This window comes from Lampetra fluviatilis, chromosome 31 (genome assembly GCF_964198595.1).
Source record: "Lampetra fluviatilis chromosome 31, kcLamFluv1.1, whole genome shotgun sequence".
Taxonomy (NCBI): domain Eukaryota; kingdom Metazoa; phylum Chordata; class Hyperoartia; order Petromyzontiformes; family Petromyzontidae; genus Lampetra; species Lampetra fluviatilis.
Window position 1 is genome coordinate 2,236,122 of NC_136305.1, and position 22,727 is coordinate 2,258,848.

At 49.5% G+C, this 22,727-nt stretch overlaps 1 protein-coding gene across 1 annotated transcript in view; it reads right to left on the reverse strand.

The window, feature by feature from the left end:
* The window catches only part of LOC144943434 (ATP-dependent 6-phosphofructokinase, platelet type-like), a 66,100-nt gene that overhangs the window by 39,228 nt on the left and 4,145 nt on the right, over nucleotides 1-22,727 (reverse strand). Inside the window, exons 2-3 of the mRNA XM_078870848.1 lie at nucleotides 17,173-17,246; nucleotides 490-567 (exon numbers count right to left, since the gene is read on the reverse strand). Coding sequence (XP_078726974.1) covers nucleotides 490-567; nucleotides 17,173-17,246 — 152 coding nt within the window. The remainder of the gene's footprint in view (nucleotides 1-489; nucleotides 568-17,172; nucleotides 17,247-22,727) is intronic.

The window sequence follows — 22,727 nt, forward strand, 5'->3', positions numbered from 1 at the left end:
GGTGTGGACGTGGCACCATTTGGCCACCCTTTCCCCCAGAGAAGGCCCCGCTGTTGTTTAATTTGCCACAGTGCTCCTGTGTGTCGCCTGGCTTCCTTGGTGTGCATTTTGAACGCTGCTGCCATTGAGGATGGCACTCTCCGTACACGCCTTAGACAACTTGCACCCTTAGCAGACTCTTGCCCTCCCCCCCAAAAAAAAACACAAACTCAACCAAAGCAGGGGCCTGAATGATATATTTAAGAATTTTTTTTACTTTACCACGTGTCTGTTTCGATTTAAAGCTTTCGTGACTGCAGGGATTCATCTTCTTGGTTCTTCTGGTAAAGTCACGTAGAAGGGAAGTAATAAAATAATATTATTTTATTACTTCTACGTGACTTTACCGGAAGAACCAAGAACACGTGTCTGTTATTTCACAGGTGACCTAGTCCCTCCCCCCCCACATTAGCAAACGACCAGATCCTGCCGATGACACACGGCACCCACCAGCTGGAGGATGCCAGAGACGCTCTCCCATGTCGCCTCTCGGATGTTATCTCCTCCGTCCACCATCCCTTGGTAGCCCTGAAAAACAAACACACACGGGCGCAGAGAGGAGAGGCGATGGACGGTTGAGAGTCACTGGCAGATTGGTTTGTGAATAACAGGGTTCTTGGTCCTGACTGTTTGATGCGCCACTTTATACTAAACTAAAAATGTATAAAACATTTAGCTATTTTTGCAGGTAAGGCGCACTGAGCCATGTTGCTCTTTTTTATGAAGTGACCTGGCCACAAATGATAGTTCAACGAAGTGGCTTATCACGTGGAAATGTATTGCAGCCAAATACTCTAAACGCGTGTTTCTAAATGTGGAGAAAAATCCACACGACCACGGGGAGAACACGCAAACTCCAAATATACAGGTATCAGCAGGACCAGGATCTCACCCATAACCTGCATATCAGGCGAGGTAGTTAACGCGTGGTCTGTATCTGAGATTATCGCTTCTATAGCCATGTAACAATACCATTATAATTTACAATAATAAACAATTTCATCCATCGCCAAGGTCCAGTTCGTCTGAGACCATCCCTCTCCCTGCCATGCTGTCATCGCAACCACCCCTCACCCTTTATCCTGCGGATGCTGGACGCACAGGACGCACCACGTAGGCATTTCGGACTGGGCCCTACCTAGTTATACGTGGCTCACTCGGCACACCAGGCGCTTTCCGGCGAACACCACCCCCAAGCCTGGCTCGGTGGGGGGGCTGGGGGGTGTCCCGGTATACCTTGTCAGGACGAGGTTCTATGATTTTTTTACATTTCATAACCATTCATAAGGGACTTCTGTTTGAACCGTTATTTGTTTGGAACATCCCCCCAGACCTGCTCGCCAGCAGAGACCCGAGCAGGAGTACAAGACTCCAGGCCACATAGCTCTGAGGGTCAACGGAAGAACACAAACCCCACCACCATGATAAGGTTACGATCCTTCACTGGGCGTAGACCCCGGGGCCAGCCGAGGACACGCTGGTGGGACTATGTCGCTCGGATGGCCGGGGAACGCCTGGGAATTCCTCGGGAAGAGCTCGAGTCCGTTGCCAGGGCAAGCGGATTGAGAAACGAACGAACGAACGATTTCATTCAAAAATGCTTATTGCTGAATTCTCATAATAAATTAAAATTCACCGCCTTTTTGTCAAACCACTTCTGGATGAAGCCCTCCCCACATTTATGTTGGTTATGGGATTTGGTGAAGGTGGGACCCAGGACTGGATCAGTCACAACTTGCCACTAATGTTAGCCGTGGCTGAAAATTAAGTTTGTGTTGTCGGGTTCACAATGCAGTGTGCTAACCATATGTGGCATCGCTCACCCCATTTATATTAAAAATATTTGTTAAGGAATGTGTCACGGCACAGAAATGGCCGCACTTACTGGCTCGTTCGATACATTAACTGCACACACTTATAAAGGAGAGCTCCTCTTATCTGCGGTGATTTGGGGGACCAATATCCGCGATTTTACACCTTATCCGCAGGGTAAAACAATCATGGATAACCTCGCAGATAATAGGAATACATTTCTGTGCGATTCCTCTTAATGTGGGGTTAAACTCACGCGTATTAGGAAGCTGCTTTGTTATGCATTTTGGGTAAAATTATGGATAACCGCAAATAACAGGAAGAAATAGGTTTGTGGATAATATAATTTATGCGGACCCTACAGCTGCCGCAGACAATAGGACTCGTGTGGGTTATAGGGCCGCGGATAATTGGACATGTGATAATTACTGGACGTCTGTGAAACAGAGCTTCACGGCTCATCGGATTCCTCCAGGATAACCGAATTAGGGCTCCACTGTACAATTCACCCTTCGAGTGTGCAGGGCTCGTGCGGTGCGCGAAACACCGCAAACGACCACTGCTGCCCGTCGCGTGAACCGAACACAAAACAAATAGCGGCACGACATTATTCATTCGTGTGCGGCCTCCACCGGCAACACAATGGAGAGGACTGCAACTATGGCTTATCCGTGGCTTATCGCCAGAGAGCGTCAGGGGTTGAGCACGCGACGGCGCCATTCAGCCCGAGTTGCGCTCTGGGTCTGCGCTAGGTGCTGATGGGATCTGTGTCACTGAGACAGGAGACTTCCACTCTCTCTCTCTCTCGCCGGGCATCGCAGGACGAGAAGAAGGGCGCACTCGAGGCTGCACCAGAGGACGTCCTGCGGGCTCTGCGGGTGTCGGGGCTATTCTTGTGGCATGTGTCATCGCCGCTGGGTGGTTTGTGTGACCGATGCGAAGTGTCAGCAGCCACCGGTGCAATCATCACAGGAATGTATTTTCTGCCCGTCTGTGGCTTACTTTCTGCTGAGATGACTCGTATCGCTTCCCCATCCCTCTATGTGCACTCGGAAGATCTCATTTATATTTCATCAAACGATTAGGGTGAAAATGCCTCCCAATGTGATTGCTCATTTGTGCGCTCTTCCCGTCCTGTTATAGCGTGAAAGAGTAGGCCAAACACCTCTGCAGAGGGGCTCTCTAGAGCTCCCTCTAGTGGATGTGAGCAAGCAATTGCAGGGCTGCACCCTTAACCTATGTGAGCGCTACGCTGCTGGATGAAGGCCTCCCCATGCTGTGCCTGTCATGGCGGTTGCTTGACCATACTTCACCACGCTGGCCAATGCGGGGTTGGTGAAGAAAGTGGGTGACAGGGAGGGGTCGATGACCAGATCACCCTCCGCTGATGAGAGCTGTGGCCAGAAATAGAATGAACGCTGCCTGGTTTGTAACACAATGCACTTGCCACTGTATGCATGTTGAACTTTTTTTCGTACCGTATGTAGCCAACCGTGCTAATTGCTACTGCTGTCCCTACTTCTATACATACGCACCGTGGCATCGAAATGACAAATCAACTGTGAAGTGAAATTAAGCGAGCCTAATCGAACATTTCAACGTCATTGATTGGTTTCAACCGTCGTCCAACTTGCCCAATATTGAAAAGAATCACACAAAGACAAAACTTCCCCGTGTAGCCTTAACAGACTGTTGGGGGAAGTGCTTTTAGCGAGCACCTATGAAGGCCAGAACGGCACACGAGGGGGTGGGTGGCCAGCACCACGCCCGACCGCCTTTGTCTCCCCAGTGGCGATGTTCACACACCGCACCAGGCGCTCACTTGAGGCCTTGGAACGGTTCAGATGGTGGCTGTGAGGGGGAATCGAACTCGGGTCGCCGGATTCGTAGCGCAGCGTAGCGCTAAGCGGTACACACCGCCCCCCAATCTCACACGTTTCATGCGAAACTGCAAATAGACATTTAACGCCCTTAACATTTTTTCTACATCTCACACCGTAGGAGAAAGCGAATATCGGACTGCACTCAACACGACTCGAGGCAAAGTGAAATATTTGCCGGCGCCGTTGCATCTATGAAGGGTTGAAACGCTGCCCCTTCACTTCACGCAGCGGGCTGAATGATCGATGCCTCCACGCCCGTGGGCCTGGGAAAGGAAACCGCGATGGCTAAGCGGGGACCCTAATGGGGGCCAACCCAGACCCCCCCCCCCAGGGATTTGGCGGAGATGGGAAAGGGTGGGTGGGGGAGCGCTGTTGGTGAGGGCGCAGAGACAGGGAGGCCGGGGCGACGCAGCTTCTTAATGCAGCCATAGCAACGCCTTGTGACGCACGCCCGCGTGTACGTACGCGCAGACGCAGCATATTCAACCTTCACGAAGCTCAAGGTCACGTTCAGCTTCGTGGCCACATGGCGGTCTGCGCGATTGCCCGACGCGTCTTTTCCCCTTGCAGTGCGAAGCCCTGGCGTGTAAAATGCGGTTGCGGCCATCATTTTTTTTTTCCCGAAAGCGCAATTATACGGAGGGACACCGCTCGCGAGCAAAACAAAGGTCGCCGCGACGCACCGCTTGTTCGCCGTCAGCCAAGAAACAAACACGTGAACACATCGGGGGACGCTTTTCGCTTGATGGCCCACGGCCGGCATCTACCGCGTGCGGTGGCCACAAACAAAATCGTCCGCGACCCGTCGAGCTGAACGAGCCCGCACGTCCACGAGCGCGCGTTCGTGGGGCGATGCCTTTCCCCTTTGTGTTGTTGTTCTTTGTGTTGTTGTTCTTTGTGTTGCTCGACAACCAGCCCCTGGGCGGAGAATGAGCGTGGTTTCTCATTGCGAGCGCGCACGCCCAGTCGGCTGCCACCACAGTGGAAGGCGGTGGCTCTCGTAAAAACCTAACCACCACCAACACCACCCCACCACCCCCAAAAAAAAAAACGGGCTTGAGATTTTTCAACCGCTGCTATCATCACGGCTAATGCCGCAGCAGCTCAAAGAGACGCCTGTTACTTTCCCACGAAGCAAAGAAACATCACGCGGGGCGCTTTCACACATCCAGGGACGCCGCTGCGTGGCGCATCGGTCCGCGGCGTGCTGGACCTGCACTCCGGAGGCCATCGGTTCGATTCGACCTCTCCGGCACGGCGGCCGACACAGTGGGGCAAAAGTTTCTCAAGTCCACCCCCCCCACCCCCTCCAGTGTGCCTCTGTCCAGGCAGCAGTATAAATGTGTTCACCGCAGCGAGTCAGTCGATAGGTCGCATGTGGAGGGGTCAAGTGTGGGTACTCCCACGTCTTCCACGACGACTGTCCAGCGCGGAAGAGTAGGCCAAGTACCGTCTAAGAACGGCTCTAGGGTGGGGAAGCCCTTTCGTCAGCAGTGGCGCGAGCCGGCAATTGCAGGGCTGCGCCTTTGCCACTCATCAGTTATAACTGTGGCCGAATGCCACAGACGTTCAGAGAGAGAGAGATAATTATCATCATTATTATTATTTTCCCACAAGGCATGAATCGCTGGGGAGGTTGAATCTACATCCCTCAAACTCGACGTGCCCCATCCTGCTCATTTGATGTCGTCGGCTCTCGGGGGGCCCCAGTGGAGACGGAGCGCCTCGCCGTTGTGGCCTCGCCGTTGTGGCCTCACCGTTGTGGCCTCGCCGTTGTGGCCTCACCGTTGTGGTCTCGCCGTTGTGGTCTCGCCGTTGTGGTCTCGCCGGGCCTTGGCCTTTGGCGGCATCGCCGGGGGCTAAATTTACACCGTGGGCAAAGCGACTTGTGGCTGACAAGGCGAGGACATCTCGGGTCACATTGGTGGTGGCGTGGGGACATGGCGAGCTGCGTTTTGCTCTTTGAGCCGCTGGTCTGAATATGGTTTATACGAAAATGGTACCGCCATGAGCGGTGAATGGTTTATTGGTACCACCATGGGTATCGAATGCCACTCTTGGTTTTCTTCGAGCCTTTTATTTCTAGATCGCAGGTACGTTTGATAGCAAGGTCACCATGGTAGCTGTTTACGAGATAAATGGCATTAGCTGAGTGTCGTGATGTCTGTGATGGAGAATACTGTTTCGGAGAAGAGACGAAAACAAAGCCGAATGTGGCTTGAAGCATCCAGGGAATATGAAAATTAATCAAATAAATAGGTGTGCATATAAAACATGCGGTGTACACGCTAAACTGTGTGTCTGCGGTGCACGCTGCCCACGGAGTGAACACACGGGCCATTCCTCATCGAGACGCTGTGCCGACGACTCGTCGTAGGCCGAGCGTAGCACGAACGAGTGATTGACGCGCTCGGGATGCTGCTTGGTTCGGGACGTGGCAAAGTGCACATTGGGGGAGGGGGGGGGCTGCCACCACCGCATGCCAAACCCGGACGTATTTCTCACACGGGATCTGCTACCGGCAGTCACGCTAGCAGTCCCCGTGACAAATTAAATCAACTCCTGCCACCCGAAACGCAGATGCAAATTCACGGATCGTCCCAGGTTAAACCCGGACGGTGTGTCTATTGTGCATGCGTTGTATACGGAACTTCTTTCGCACCACGGTACGTAGCCAACCGTGCTCATCGGAGGTGCGGGGGAAGGACAACAAATGAGGGCAGGCAGGTGGCGACCGTGGATGTAGCGGGGGGGGGGGGGGTAGGTAGGCGAGGGCAACTGATGCGGCCCTTCCCAGTAATTCTACTCCTTCGTTTAATCTTTTCTTAGCACCCTCGTTCCTCCTTCAGGAGCCCCCCCCCCCCCCCCACACGGAGTTATATTTCTTCTCTCATTTTCGTGATGGTCCTCATCAACCATTGTGTATCCACTGCTGGATGGAGGGCCTTCTTCTCAGGCTGTCACGTGGTGGTGTAATTTAACCTTATGGTGGTACCCCGGCTCTCGCATCATGTCCGTGACGCGGTCATCTTTAGTCTGTTGATGGTCGGCGATGCGGCAATCGACTCATCTCGACGAGCTGTACACGATGCACCGCCACGGTGCGTATGAGCGTTGAGGGTTTCGGCGCAATCGTCCTCGCTGCGTTTCGACATCGCGGAGTGGCACTGATGTCGGATTGATTGGTACCCCGGTCGCGGAGTGAAGTACACCCCTGGAAAATAATCGTGTCCCAGAAATCAAATATTTAATTGCCTCGGTCATTTTGTGTTATTTGGTACCCCGGGGTACCGCCATAAGAATCAATTGTAAAGCGTTTGTTTGTCAATCCACTGTTGGATGAGGGCATCCCCTAGCCGTGTGTGCTGTGAGGGTTATTTCACTGCACTGTGCTGGTTAGTGCGGGTTGGTGAAGGTGAGGACATTGGAGCATAGTACGGTACAACAGTGGGGTTTGCTTCACTGCCCTCGGCTGACAATAGTCGCCAACACAGCAGCCAACAGCACCTATTATGCATGGTGGTGGACGCCCATCCAAACATTGTCCAGGCCCAAACCTGCTTAGCTTCCAACATCCGATGCGATTGGGCACATCCCAATGCAGGTCAAAGTTAAAAGTCAAGAGGCAACCACAGGCAATAAAGTTGGGATGATGATTGACGATGTACGCTATGGCCAATAAATAATAATTATTAAATTATTATGGCGTTCCAGTCGAGATGAGGCTGCGAAGGATACAAGGTGCAATGTTTGAGATTTGGTCCAAACGCTCTCCTGAGGCTGTCTTTGCATTGGATCAATTGAGTGGCCCTCCTTGGCTCGCTGGGTCCTCTGGTTTCCTCCCACACGGCGAAGCGCTCCACAATGGGGGGTGGGGGTTTCCGCCAAACATCCAAATGTAGAAGGACCCTCCTCGTGCAAAACAACAACAAAAACTGCATTGAGCCTCGATGATACGTTCCTCGCTAAATACATGATGTAATAATCGTGATTATCATCGATGCTTTTGCTCGCAGCGGAGGAGGGTGCGCAGGCACTTGACCCTGGTGGTGATTTTAATCTGTTTGTCGAAGCTCCAATGTTCCATGACCGTACACTCCAAGTGGACTTAATCCTATAGAATGACCCCCCCCCCCCTCGCACACACATGTGGTTCATACTGTTCTTGTGAGAGAGCAGTGTTTCGGAGAAATTGTGCCTGAATATGCATTATACAGCTAGATCGCATTTATGATAGCTCCCATGTTCAAATACGCTTGCAATGTGCCTGGTCTTATCGGACGTAGGAAGCTAACCAGTGTTGAGCTTGGATAGAACGAGAGATGGCGCAGGACAGGGCAGCGTGGAGAAGGTTGGCAAGAACAGCGGGACACCCACGTGAGTGGGACAAACGCGTGGAAGGAGAAGAGGAGGAGGCGCAGGAGGCAGACGTCTTATGCCTCAACTTGAACCGGGCCGAAGCGAGTCAGCTTGGCAAACAGCTAAGGGCAGGGGGGGGGAGGTGGTGATCGAGACCTTGAGAACAGCAGGGGAGAAGGAGCAACCTCCCAATTTATGGGCGGGGGGGGGTGGGAGATTGACAATAGTATTTGAGAGAGGAGCGTTCCATGCATAAAACACGCTGAGCCATCGCCTAATAAGGGGGGGGGGGGCCTCAAACTGTAAAGCCCTGCGCCTGTCGCTCTACGTGGCACGGCTCGTCAAAGGATGCTGGGGGTGCCCCGTGCAGCACACGCGGGTTGGGTGGCTCCCACGTGACTCTCGCGGTGTCTGATCCAGCTGCTTCTTTGCGCCCGGCGGAGCGTGTCTGCCGACTCGAAGGCGCGCAGGTGAGGCGATAAAAACCGCTTCCCCACTCGCTGCGTTTCCTCTCTCCGTGGACTCCGTCGCGCGAGCAGTTGGCCCCAAGCAGGAACTTTTTGAAGGAATCGGAACGGACAACCGTGCCAATTGTGTGACCCCGTGTGCACAAATGAGCGCCGTCGATCCGTCCCGGATGCACCCGATCCCATCGTATCGGGTGTTTGTACTCTCTGCGGCACGGTTAGCTTTTAAAATTTGGTTTGCGGGGAACGGGAGATTCAAAAATCGGGCTGCCTGTTACTCACATCGTGCAAAACTCTCTTTAAACAAATGCAAAGCTCCCCCGTGTAGCCTCAACAGGATGTTGGGGCAAGTGTTCTTAGCGAGCACCTCTTCTGGCCAGCAAGGCACACGAGGAGGGCAGGTGGCCAGCACCACGCCCGGCCGCCTTTGTTGGCCCAGTGCTGATGTGTACACACGGCACCAGGTACTCATGTCAGGCTGAGTCAACCTTGCGGATGCCCAGGGTCAGTTTAGATATTCGTCACCGATGTTGACTGGACATCTGTGAACTACTGGACATCTGTGAAAGAGCTTCATAGCTCATCGGATTTCTCCAGGATAAAAAAAATATTCTCACAAGGATAAGGATTCTGATTCTGACTGTGAGCTGGAATCGAACTCGGGTCGCCGGGTTCGTAGCGCAGCGTGCTAACTGCTGCACTACCGCTCCCCACTCCTCAGAGACACACACACGCACTATCTTTCTATACAGTACATGTGTGTGTGTGTGTTTAATGATTGCTAACAGCGTGATTTTGAAATCCACACCCATTTTTTTACGAGATAGCGCATGCGTCTAGGAGGGCATATTTAGGCACCGCAGATATGTTTTGAATTGCAAATATCCCCCAGGTCTTTCAGTTTCAAGGAAGCGAATCTTTTCGTCTTTGCATTCCAAAGCAAAGTATACAAAGTTTCACCTTGGCTATCAAGATAAAACAAAAAAAGTCGTTTCCACAAAGTTGACTCGTTTTGATGTTTTTGTGGCAGCCAACCAGCACTGATGGTGCTGGTTGAATTAACACGTGTAGGTCAAATGACATAATTCAAACGCTTAAGACATGTTAAGTGGGTTTGGGCAGGACTAGTCACGGGCCTAGAAGGGACGATGGCCGATGGTCAGCAATCATAATGATGATGATGAGGGAGTGGCAGCCAAGGAATGGTACGCATCCAAGATGACATTCAGCGAGGGGATGTGGCCATGAAGTCACCTCATGCAGGAGCTTGGTGGATCTTACATCGCAGGGTTGTGAGAGGTAGCAGCCGTTTGGGGAGGCCTTCATCCAGCAGTGGATTGACAATGGCTTCCGCCGCTGATGATAATGATGATTACAACATTTAAAACTGTGAGGTGCATTATCGACAGAAAATATGAATCGCCCAACCTCATGAATGTTGACCCGAATTCGAATCTGAAATAAATTGTCATTATTGCGTGTAAAATTAGCACGGTTGGCTACGTACAGTGCGAAAGAAGTTCCACATACGTACGTACAAAATAATAATAACACTTTAAAGACTTAGAAAGCTGTTACAGATATAGTAACAAAGTTATTTAAATGACACAAATTATTCCCCCGTGGCTTTTCGATCACGGCCGAAAATGTCACGAGTGGCAGAAGTGGTTTAACACGTAGGCTTTCGCGACCAATATCCATAATACAATGTTTTTGGGGGGTGTATTATGGCAGAGGTGGTGTTGGTGATCCAAACAAAGGTTGAGGCGTGGCGGTAGGAATCTGACGAGGGAATCTCTAGAGGTTTGATTCGGCCGGTTTCTCTTGCCAAGTGTTTATGCCAGACCCCGTGTCCTTCATTAAGAATTCACAGCGTACCCTCAGATGTCGCGAGGGATATTCAGTTCCAGCAGCTGATGGCTGCCACCAAAAAAACCAGCACGCTGATCTATCAATAATTTAACCGACTGTGGCGGGCATGCAAGATGAACAGATGCATTCTGGGCACAGTGGTGACACTTGTGCCTCTCAGCAAGGAGGGCCTGGGTTCGATTCCTGACTCAATCCATAAACAAAAAATGGCCACAGTGATTTTACACTGTAGATTGATCGGCGCACAGATAGCTAAGCTGATTTAACACAACAGCCAGTAAAACCAATAATCCGTCTCGTAACCAAGCGGCACAGCACGGAGAAAATTACAAACTCAGGCCCGGCAACAGGCGCGGCACTGTGAGCAGGAATGCAGCGGGAATTCAGAGGAGCGTAAATGAGCAGCATCAATCTAAATTCCACAATGGGGGGCGGATGTGGCTGCGGCTGGGACTGCAGGACTGGGCTTGCCGTAGTTTAATAGAGGAAGGGAGGCCGATGTTGTTCTTGCGTCGTCAAGCCCAGGGGAGAGACATTCCGAAGCAGTGAACACTGCCCAGCACAAAAGCAAACAGGCTGATCCATCGATTAATTATCGATTCTAATCTTGAGTGCATGCAAGTTTTTTTTTACCACATTTACTGAGAAGTCCACTCAAACAACCCCCATTACTGGCATGGCTTGAGGAGGCTTTAATCTAGCAGTGGATTTACGAAAGGCAGGTGGACAAGCCGAATGGTGACAGGCTCAGCACTGGGCCAATTCGTAAAAGCAGTGCTGCTGAAAAATGTCATTCCCAGAAGGCCGTGTGGTCGATGGGATATGTAAATAAATAACTTTTATTTATTTAAACCGGAGAGACAGACTTCGGGAGAAAGACGTAGTTTCTGCTTGTTTACTTTGTTACTTTGAAGAGAGATGGCTTTGTTTCTCTAGTGGTTTGGAGGAGTAATTTCTCGTGGTAGTCACACCAGCGTTGATGTACGGTGCTTTTTTTTTGAAAGATTTTTACTGTTTTTTCCTGGATGTTTCTGTTGCGAAACGTCACTTTAAGATGTTTCTTTGTTCATGATTTGTTTGTTGCGGTTGCACCCGAGTCAAGAGCCTCATGGCTCACAGGGCCATACCTAATAAATGAAACTGAAAGTCATCAGTGTCCAAGTCCAACAGTTCGCAATTATGTGCCACTAATTTGTGCAATCGTTCGTATCTTTTGCCGAACGAACACATTATAAGGTCGCACTCATTACACGCGAAGTACTTGCCACAACTAAACAAAAACAGCTTGCTGATTGCATCGAGGAGCATACATCAGTACGCAAACTCCGCTCATCCTTGCAGCGGCTGTTTGCTGGCCACTGCATCATCGCGCGCTTTCAGATGCGCTTCTGCGGCTGTCTGGAACGCTCTTCCTGCCAGCATTAAGAAACCACTGGAGCTTTGCACTTTTAAATCTGGATTGAAAACTCATGTCTTTAAAACTGGCTTTTTGTGTTTAGTTTGTTGTCCTTCCGTACTTCCGATTAGCACGGTTGGCTACGTACGGTGCGAAAGAAGTCCAAGATAAATGCGTATTTCCCTTCCAAAAGTAATATATGATCTCAGTCGGCTGTCACCCGGTTACGGGAATGAGATTAATTTAAATGTGTCAGGAATAATGTGTTTATGTATATATAAATCAATTCAATATATTTAACGTACAAAGTACAGAATTACTTCAAACATGCCACACACTTAAATGTAAATTATGTACACTTCACGAGCACACGGTTCGCCAAATGTTTATTTTAAAAGCATTTTTGCAGGAACTCTATTTGTATGGGAACTTTCACAAGAAACTCCTTGTGACTGACCATCGTGATCCTGCCGTTAAAAATAAACAGAGCTCGAAGGCAATGCGAAATAAATCAATCGCGCCCATTCCTGGATGAATCATCCGTTCCCTGTCAGACTCACCCCGCGCACCCACATGGCCCTAATGCCCTCTGTAGATATAAATGACATAAGTACGTATTAAAGTACAATAATATCCGTTTGGGGGGGGGGGGAATGGGGGGGGGGGCGTGCGGAGGTCAACAAGATATTGGGATGAGAGAGAGAGGCTGCTCCGGTTACATTTTTTCTGGCGTGAAAGCCAGAAGAACTTTGGGGCGACACAATGCATTGTGCTGTTGAGCACAGCCCTCACCACGCTGCCTTCCCTGTCAGAATCAGAATCGGTATTGATACTGGAGGAGGAATCCGATAAGCCGTGAAGCTCTTTCCCACAGATGGTCCAGTCGGGGCACGGGGTAAGAACGTGACGACAACAAATAATACACAAACGCGATAGGAGTGTAAAGTATAGGAATGTTAAACAAATCGCTTTAAAAATATACAAATTAAATTAAGTAATTTGTATCTTACCGGATATAAGGCCCGCTGAGGTATTAACTTATTTATCATAAGTGACCTGGCCCAAAAAATAATAGCTCAACAAAGTAGCTTATCACGTGGAAATTTATAGAAACAAAAGAATACAAATAATTTCAATGCATGTTTATAAATGTGGAGAGAGAAAAGAAAAAAACAGAACCCGGAGAAGAAAAAAAAATCCACACAACCATGGGGAGAACGTGGAAGCTTTAAATATACAAGCGTCACGGTTGGGATCGAACCGGACAGTTGCCAAGGGCCTCGATAAAAAAAAAACACTCCGGCAAGATTCCCAGAAACCGAGCCGGCGTTTGGGCTCGGAGGCGGCGCACAAACCAAACTAGGCAGCCACACTCTGAGAGAAGCCACATTGCTTCGAGCACCCCGGGAATAATTTGCTTTTTTTTCTTTATAAATTGTGACAATCGTCAAATAATGTGCAGTGTCTCATAAATATCGGCGGCTTTCTTGCGCTGCCGCTAAGCTGTGCCGGATGTGGACGCAGCAGCTATCGGAGTGAAATGCTGTAACGCTTAAAGGGGGCATTTCCTCATTCCATAAAGCTATAACCTTAATTTTCCATAATTGTATTCCAGCTGTGCTATCAGCATAATTTAATGCGACAAAGACATTTCCAAGTGGAGCTCTGGAGCGAACAGTGTATCACCCTGCATTGTAGAATGACCCCAAGGAGATGACATTGGAAAACTCCGAAACAATTCGGGAATCGAGCAGTTCCTCAAGAATGCCCCCAGGTACGTTGAGTGAAACGTCGGACATCATATCTAATAATGACGCGGCACGACCACAAAAAACCTAGCGGAAAGTGTAATTAAAATGTAATCAAAGTAAACAATGTTTAGTTAGTTTCCCTCCTAATCCTAATCCGATGATTTTGAAGTCGTCCCTGTTAATTAGCCCATTTGTCCAGTGAGGGCTGTGCTGATGCGAGTGGGATCACACGCCTGGATCGTGGCAGACATAGTCATTTTTAATGCGAGCATCACGCGGGGGCATTCGACCGCACAGCAACATCTGTGTTCCGGTGCGAGTGCTTGTGTCCAGGCGGCAGAGAAAACACAGATCACCTTCCCGTCGTGTCACGCTCAAAGCAGGCGATGTTTGCGCAAAAAATTATCCGTTCCACTGAGTAAGCTGCACTAGTCAGCAGCCTTCTTCTTTTTTTACGGCTGACGCAGATGCAGAGCAGCAACTACAATCTGACACGCAGGTGGTCGAGCCGGACAACAGCATCAGGAGCAGTGGAGTGTATCACCAACGCGGCGATGTCTCCTTCGTGTTTGTCGATCGGGGACATTGCGTCGTTAGACGTTGTACGGTCTGTCCTGGATGACCGCAGTCAATTTGTGCATTGGGTATACGCATCTGCCATGGTTTGTGCGGATGAGTGATACTGTCTTTCTCTCTCTGCATGGGGCTTTTATTGGGTCACAGGATTCAGACTCGGTGGTGCAAGATCAAACGGCCACCTTTTGAAGTGTTAAGCTGCCCGTGTGGTTGTTAAAAGCACAAATGGCCGTGGATTGCTGGGCGGCTTGGAATTTCAGGGAGGGAGGGTAGGTGAATCCGTGTGTTAAGATAATGGGCGAGCTCTATTGAGATCTGATCGGTCGTGCAAATTGTCAGGTGCTGTGGGTTTTAAGGTCACTGCCCACTGAGCGATGAATACTCACGTGCGCAGTAGCATTATAAACTAAACCACAAACTAGATTTTATTTTATTTCATCGGGGAAGGCCCACCGAGCTTTATAGACATTTTTCAGAAACGACCTGGCCACAATTGATAGCTCAACAAAGTGGCTTAGCATGTTGACATTTATCGCTGTCAAATACTCTAAATGCATGTTTCTAAATGAGGAGGGAAAACCCGGAGGACCAGGAGAAAATGCACGTGACCACGGGGAGAACGTGCAAACTCCAAATGTACAGCAGGCGTCAGGGTCGGGATCAAACCCACGACCTCCTGTATACCAGGAGAGGTAGTTAACATCTCACCACAATGGCACCCTTACTTTGGTTTTTCGCTTAATTCTTCCGCATTCAACTCTGACCTAATTATTATTTTCACGCAATACAGTACTGGCACCGGAGTAACACGTTGATGATGAAAATGACCGCACCACTTTTCTCCAATGATCTTCCCTGGTGTGTGTGAGGGAAGACATCCATAAGTTTTCACTATACAATTGTATGAAGTTGAACTTTCGTCAAAGTGTGAATCTGCCTCTCTCTCTATACATCTATATAAACTACGACTGCTGTTTGTAATTGTTATGTGGCTGTTTTGTGCTCACTCTCTCATGTGGAAACAGATGAAGTGATTTTCTAGTTTTTTGTGAGTTCGTGAAACCCGGATACCTTTCAGTGAACCGAGATCCAACAACGCAGCCAAATTAAGTGAGAAACCACAGTAACGGCGTGAGGGTAACGAGACGTTAACTTCCTCGCCGGGTATGCGGGAGGTCGTAGGTTCGATCGCGACCCTGACCCCTGTATATTTAGAGTGTGCACGTTCTCCCCGTGGTCACAGGGATTTTTCCCCGGGTCCTCCGGTTTTTCCCTCCACATTTAGAAACACACGATCACATTATTTGCCTGCTCTACATTTCCACGTGATAAGCCACTTCGTTGAGCTATCGCTTGTGGCCAGGTCGCTTCTGAAAAAGAGCTACATCGCTCAGTGGGCCTCACCTGGCCAAATAAAAAAAAAAATTGTCGTTTTAAAATGTGGGAGCGCACTATTTACAGCGCTGTCCTCCCGTGCACCCCTGCACCCTGCCTGGCACGTGCCCTCGTGAGAAGCCACTGACAGACCCTACATCACGGAGAGCTCAGAAATCTCGACCCCTGACACGGCGACCCCGGGCAACGTGGGGGGTGGCATTTTGCGTCGTGAGACGGCAAATTTGGCGCGGTAACAAGCCGGCTGCCTTGTTACCGCCCTGAATTAACCGCACGGGTTAAATCGTTAAATCACACGCGTGTCATCGGGGACAGCGGCCGAGGTGGAATGACTGGTGTGGAATATTTGTTTTGTTTAACGTGTGCACGTTTGGTATACTGTAAACAAGCGCACTGTAACGATGCATCGATGAATTCATTAAATATCGATGATTATGCTCGCAAATACACACACTAAATGATGCATGAAATAATCGATTTTTTTCCACGATCCGTAGATGTTGTAAGTAATTGGTTTGCACAAACTCGGCGGGCTAGGAGATAGAGAGAGCCTCTACTTGCAACATACGGTCAAATGCAAAATTAGTTGTCAGATTGAATTGTGACCCGCGTTTCATGACAATTCATGGAATTGTGAAAATGGCAGAGGTGGTAGTGGGCTGAATGTTTATCAGAGTTTTGCTCAGTTTCGTTTGTGATGCCTTCGCAGGGCGGATGGAGTAGAGGCAGACCGAGGGTGAAATGCGAAGACGCGCCGGAGCGAAATACGAGGGTAGAGTGGATGTGAACTGTTAAAACTAAACTATTTTAGTTTTGAATAGAGAAGAGAAGAGGCCCAGAATAAGAAGCACAGAGAGAAGGACAATCGCCTGCAGCTGACCCCGTGCAGACTGTTGCCTGAGAAGAGGAAGTTTGGATTGGGTTCATTCGTTGTGCTTACTTAACACGAGCAAAGCGCTGTGCTGGTTTTGACATTCAGTGCCTCATCAGCAGTGTCACGCGTGCTTGAACCAATCAATGCTGGTGAATTGCCCGATGTTTATAGGCAAAGGACCCTTTCTTGAAGGAACGGGTCCTTGTTTGCGGCAAAAAAAAATACAAAACTTTAAATGATATAAGTGACGAAATAACTTGCATACCGTACCCACGATTGTCTCTCCGCATCAAAAAATAAATCCTAACTATTATTTTGTTCCACCATGGGAACCTCATTTGCCAGTAAAATATGATAATTGGTTTTTTACCCTTCTATCTGGCAACAAAACTGGCACCTTTTTACAAGGAGTCATGTTTGCATAGACCACAATACCTGCAGTCATAATGCTTCAAGGACAGTGCACATTATCAGAGTTATGTTTTTTTGTTTGCATTATCACTGCAGGTATTGTGGTCTATGCAAACATGACTCCTCGTAAAAAGGTGTCAGTTTTGTTGCCACATAGAAGGGTAAAAAAACAATTATAATATTATTTTGTTACGCAACCCATTGGCCGCGGCAACCTAGTGAGACTGCGTCTCGTTAGACCCGAGACGTCTCTCCCCGCACGCGACCTGCGGCGGCGTGACCTCGCGCGTGCACCCGCAGGGTCACGCGGCGAGTGTGCGCGTGCGCGTAAACTGACCTCATGAATGAAATAAACTTTGGCTCCGGTGTAAATTCCCATCCTCACGACGGCACGCACCGCCGCGTTCATTCCTGTAAGACGAGAAGAAATGAAATAACGATGATGATCATGATGGTGGTGAAATTCGCGAGTGACGAGTCATATCTTTTCTTCTATTTCTTTTCAAAGTTTACAACAACTGCAAAGTAGGTAACATGCCCAACGGGGGGGGGGGGGGGGGGGGGGGCGCGGGTGGACGTTCATCACGGAGATGGAGCGATGAAGTCGGCTCCTGTGCAGTAGCGAGATGGATTGTTGCATCGCGAGACCCACGAGAGATGGCGACAGCTTGGGGGGGGGGGGGGGAGGCTTTCATCCAGCAGTGAATAGGTCGTGGCTGATGATGACCGCTCCACATCTGATCGTGTGTCGTCACTGCACCGTAATTCGCGGTAACGGAATTACCGCGTGGGACCCAGGACCCCGCCAATCACGGAATCCAACACGGGTATCATGTTGAACCATATTACACGGCAGGCTTGTTGCGATGCATAAATGGGCCCGTTTCATCGCCGTGTCTAATACGGGATGCTTGCCGCGCTGTAATTCCGTTACCGTGAAATCGCCCGCGTAGCTGTTGACGCATCCACTTGGTCAATCTCTGAGTCATAAATACGGCGCTAAATGAGCTGACAACCGTGCGCCCGCAGTGCAGTCTTTGCTTTGGGCTGTTGATGCAGCTCATGAGATTTACCGTGACGTAATTATTTGTATACAAATACCGTGTACTCTTCATTGGGGTGGAGCGGTGGCATTAGTGGTCAGCACACTGCGCTACGCATCTGACGAACAGAGTCCGACTCCGAGTCACGGCTAACACCAGTGGCGAGTGATATCCTCACCGGTCCAGGCCCTCCCACTTCTTCCCACCCTCTTCCAACAACCTGCACTGACCATCGTGGTGAAATATGGTCAAACAACCCCCGCCTCGTGACGGACAACGGCTTTGTGCGAGGCCTCCATCCCAGCAGCGCATTTGCAGGAGCACTCGCCGGCAAATCAATGTACATCCCAACTGTGCTGCCACAGAGTCCTGTCGTGCGAGTTGAAAGCGGGTCGGTGAAGCCCCTCCCCCCTCCCAGGGATGACAGCACACGATTACACCGTTGGAACCTCATTTGCCAGTAAAAAAATATATATATTTTTTTTACTGGCAAATGAGGTTCCAATGGTGTAAATGCTTGCCCCGAGCTCTCATACTCTGATGGTGCATTGTCTTTGAGTTGTGCGCCTTTTGGCGTCATCTGGTCCAACCCATGTGAGACTAGGCTCTAAGGAAAGCTGTCTCGGGTGTGGACCAATCAACTTCAAGGACAGTGCACATTATCAAAGTTATGTTTTTTGTTTGCATTATGACTGCAGGTATTGTGGTTTATGTAAACATGACTCCTTGTAAAAAAAGGTGTCAGTTTTGTTGCCAGATAGAAGGGTAAAAAAACAATTAGCGCACGATTATTTTATTTGCTGGACTCGCGACAAAGGTCACCGCTGTCAGTAGCCAATCGTGGAATCATCCGACTGGCTCGCGTGGAGTGTGCTCGTTTTTGGCGTCGCACGCACGCACGCCTGCTTCGTGGCGTGGCCTGGCAAAAGTTCGCCCCCTCCCCCACCCACGCAGGCCCACCACGACTCTCCGAGTGACACCGACAGACTTGGCGCAAGCTTCGCCAACGTGACGACGCGTGCCCGGCTCATGGCTGACCGCTGACTCTGCGGTTCAGGACTCGACAAATGGGGTTCAATCTAAATGCCAACGGAGTGATCACAAAGCAGGATGTTAACTACCTCGCCTGGTATACCGGAGGTCGTGGGTTCGACCGCGACCCTGACGCCTGCTGTATATTTGGAGTTTGTGTGTCTCTCTCTCTCCCCGTGGTCGTGTGTATTTTTCTCCAGGTCCTCAGGTTTTTTCCTCCGCATTTAGAATCAACATCACCACGCGTTTAGAGTATTTGGCTGCAATACATTTTCACAGAAACCACTTCATTGAGCTATCATTTGTGGCCAGGTCACTATATAGCTCAGTGGGCCTTACCTGGCAAAATACAAAGTTTAGTTTACATGCAAGCCATTAACACCGTTCCAACGTGGCCTATTTTTTTGCCGAGGCTGACATTTAAGCCCGATCTAAATGTGGGGAGCTCATCAAAGCATATTCATCTCTGAAAATAAAAAACACCGCATTCATATTTAATGAAGGCCTTTTAGATGTTTCTCAATCGGTCGCCCGTCACCTTTCGTCGCTGATCGTGAGAGTGATCCGTTAGGTTTGCAGCCCTCTGCTTTATGCTTGACTCTTTTGTGTTGAGCACATCGCCAGCCATGTCGGAGTAATGTGCGGTGCAAGATTAGCTAACGTGGCCCCCGCAGCCATTGGAAAAGATGTTAATTAAAAAATTTACTTGGGAGCAAAATATGAATGCATATTTGCATTACGGCAGCATAATCGCACGTTAATAATACAAACACTCATTAGAAAGACATTAACAGATGTCCCAATGCAGGACTCTCCTTTGAGAGTCTCTTTAGGTTCAGTGAGGCTTTCCCGGATAAATATAAACACCCATGAAGAATGCCTCTTTCTGGCATTGCTAGTTCACTAAGCATGTCGGTCATCGTGATAAATCTGGTTTTGATTTTAATCCTCTTTTGTAAAAGATTAGTGTGCAATTTTTAATTAAGTTTTACTTTCAAATTAGTTTATTCCCATTTGACATTTTGCACCGAGCAGTAGCTGTTTTAAGAGTATTGTACAAACTGTGTGGTACCATCCGTTATTAAACATGTATAATTCGACAGCTATTTGAACTGCATGGTTGAAATGTAAGCAACATACATCTTCATCACCATCGGCCATGAGTTATCGACCGCTGGATGACGGCTTCCGCTAGCTGTTGCAATATCTTAATAGTTTTACAATGCCTCATCTGGTATACAGGAGATCGTGGGTTCGATCCCGACCCTGACGCCTGCTATACAGGGTGTTTGAAAAAGATTGACCCAATTTCAAAGCAGTATATTTCACGATGGTAACAATGTTACAATTACACGAAAGGTTACAAACAGTTTAATGAGTTATCAAGTTTTACTAACCATTTTATAAATGCTCTATGTGCCCTCCACCTTGCTGTACGGACAACATCGAGACGATAGTTAAAATTGGTCCCAATCGCCTCTAAAAGTGTCTTCTTCCACTAAAGTCACCGCTGCCATGATTCTGTTTTTGAGGTCATCCAGATTCGTCGCTAATGGTGGCACAACAACGCGGTCTTTGGCGTATCCCCACAATAACAAGTCGCAGGGTGCGATGATATCTGGGGATCTTGGGGGCCAAGAGTGTAGCGCCACGTCTTGGGGTCCCGTGCGACCTCTCCAACGATGCGGCAGCGCGTCTTGCGAGTGACTGAGGCTCTGGGCTGTTTGTGCGCTGGGAGAGACATCGAGCGGTAATCATTTGAACCTCTATGCCCCGCCCTCTCTATGCCCCGCCCTCTCTATGCCACGCCCTCTCTATGCCCCGCCCCCTCTATGCCCCGCCCTCTCTATGCCCCGCCCTCTCTATGCCACGCCCTCTCTATGCCACGCCCTCTCTATGCCCCGCCCTTTCAAGTAGTAAGAGTTTCATTCATGGGCGGTTTGTGGTTGCAGAGATGTAGCGATTTCAAATTGGGTCCATTATTTTAAAACACCCTGTATCATTTATGATAGCGAGGTCGCTTCTGAAAAAAAGAGCGCTATTAGGGGCCGTCCATAAATGACGTCACGCACCTAGGGGTTGGGGGGGTCAGACATTTGTGACGATGTGTGAGAAATGTGACGTCACGTAAAAATGCACAACTTTAAATAAATATAGACAACTCGTTCTACTTAATTAAATAGACTTTTTAATAAATGTTTTCTCCTACAACATCAGAGTGCAGCGCCACATTAAATACACACTACAATGGCACTCGTTTAAAGCCATTTTAAGCATGTTTTATTTTTTTAGGGGGGGGGGGGGACAGAGCTTTGTGACGTCATATTTGAGGGGGGTTCTGACTTTTTGTGACGTCGTGTGACGAAGGGGGGGGGGGAGTCAAAAATCGTCCAAAATCGCGTGACGTCATTTATGGACGGCACCTTATAGCTCAGTGGGGCCTTACCTGGGAAAATAAAATAAAAAGTTTCAATCGCATAAAATCTATCGGATTTCCACGCACGAGGGCATTCCACCACTGCATGTCCACAGCGGACATGCAAGTCAGACACGTTGCTTGGCTGGCGTGCGTCCGTCACACCCCCCCCCCTCTCAATCCCTCATTCTTGTCGATGGGACATCATCGCTTCCTGTACAGTAAACTCACTCATTTCAAAGTTCCGTGACCGAGGAAACTGACTCGGCCGGTGTCGTGGTGGCCTCTCCCCAACGCGAGGGGGCGGGGGAGGAGGGGGGGAGGAGGAGAGGGCACGCTCACAACGCGTTTGAAGATTAATAATAATGACAGGGCTTTGAGTCGCCTTCTCAAGCCACGCGTGACCGCCATTCGTTACTGCGCCACTGGGCTCCGTTTGTAACCGGGGAGGCAGCGATGGGGGGGGGGAGTTATTGCGCAATTCACCCCCCCCGCCCTCAATCGAACCCCCTTCCTTGTCTTCCTCCCAGAACGAAGGGGCCACTTCGCGTGCGGTGAGGCGAGCTCGGCTCTGTTCGTGTGGGTTGAGCAGATGCCCTTTAGTAGCACTAATAAAGGGACGTTCGTGGGAAAATTGGAAATGTTCAAACTGAAATGACCCCGACCCCTGCCACATTTGTGAGTTTTTTTTTACGTTTCGTTTTTTTAAAATTTCATTCCTAGAAACATCTCTTGCCTTCGCCTGGGATCTCATTCCTCAAGCGGTCGAGAGTTGCCAGTTTGACGAGCTGGGCCATTCCCATTGCTTGTCGGAAACCAAGCTTCGCAGAACAAACATCGGCAGAGTAGAATGGATTTAATTATACATGGCACGCACTGTATTCTGTGAACATCATCGTCCTGTTACCACCCACAGCTCCCGTTGTCTGATGACCCAATCAATCCTTATTTTGCCCGCAGATAGATTATTATTCCGCTTTGTGTGTTTCTTTTGATCAAGATAAGAGTGCTCCGGAAGTGGCAGCCCAAAGGGACTTTGTTGTTTCAACACTGATCTTAAATGACCGTTCCTGAAGACTGTATCATTATTCGCTGCATTTAAAGAGACCCTTGTAGGCCGCCGCGGGGAAATGTGAGAAGTTGGGGAGTGCAGCAATAATCAACTGTTGTACTGTACTATGCTCCAACGTCTATGCTGTGCCTGCCGTCACCAACCCGCCCTGACTGGCGTGGTGAAGTATGGTCAAATAATTCCGACGTGGGACGGGGAGGCCCTCATCCAGCAGTGGATTGACAGAACTGGCTGTACACGCAGTGCACTTCGCTGGCAGTGACGTTGTTGACCTGGGGCTCAGTGATCTTATACTGCCAGGTACCCTGTTGAATGACGCCGAGCGTTCC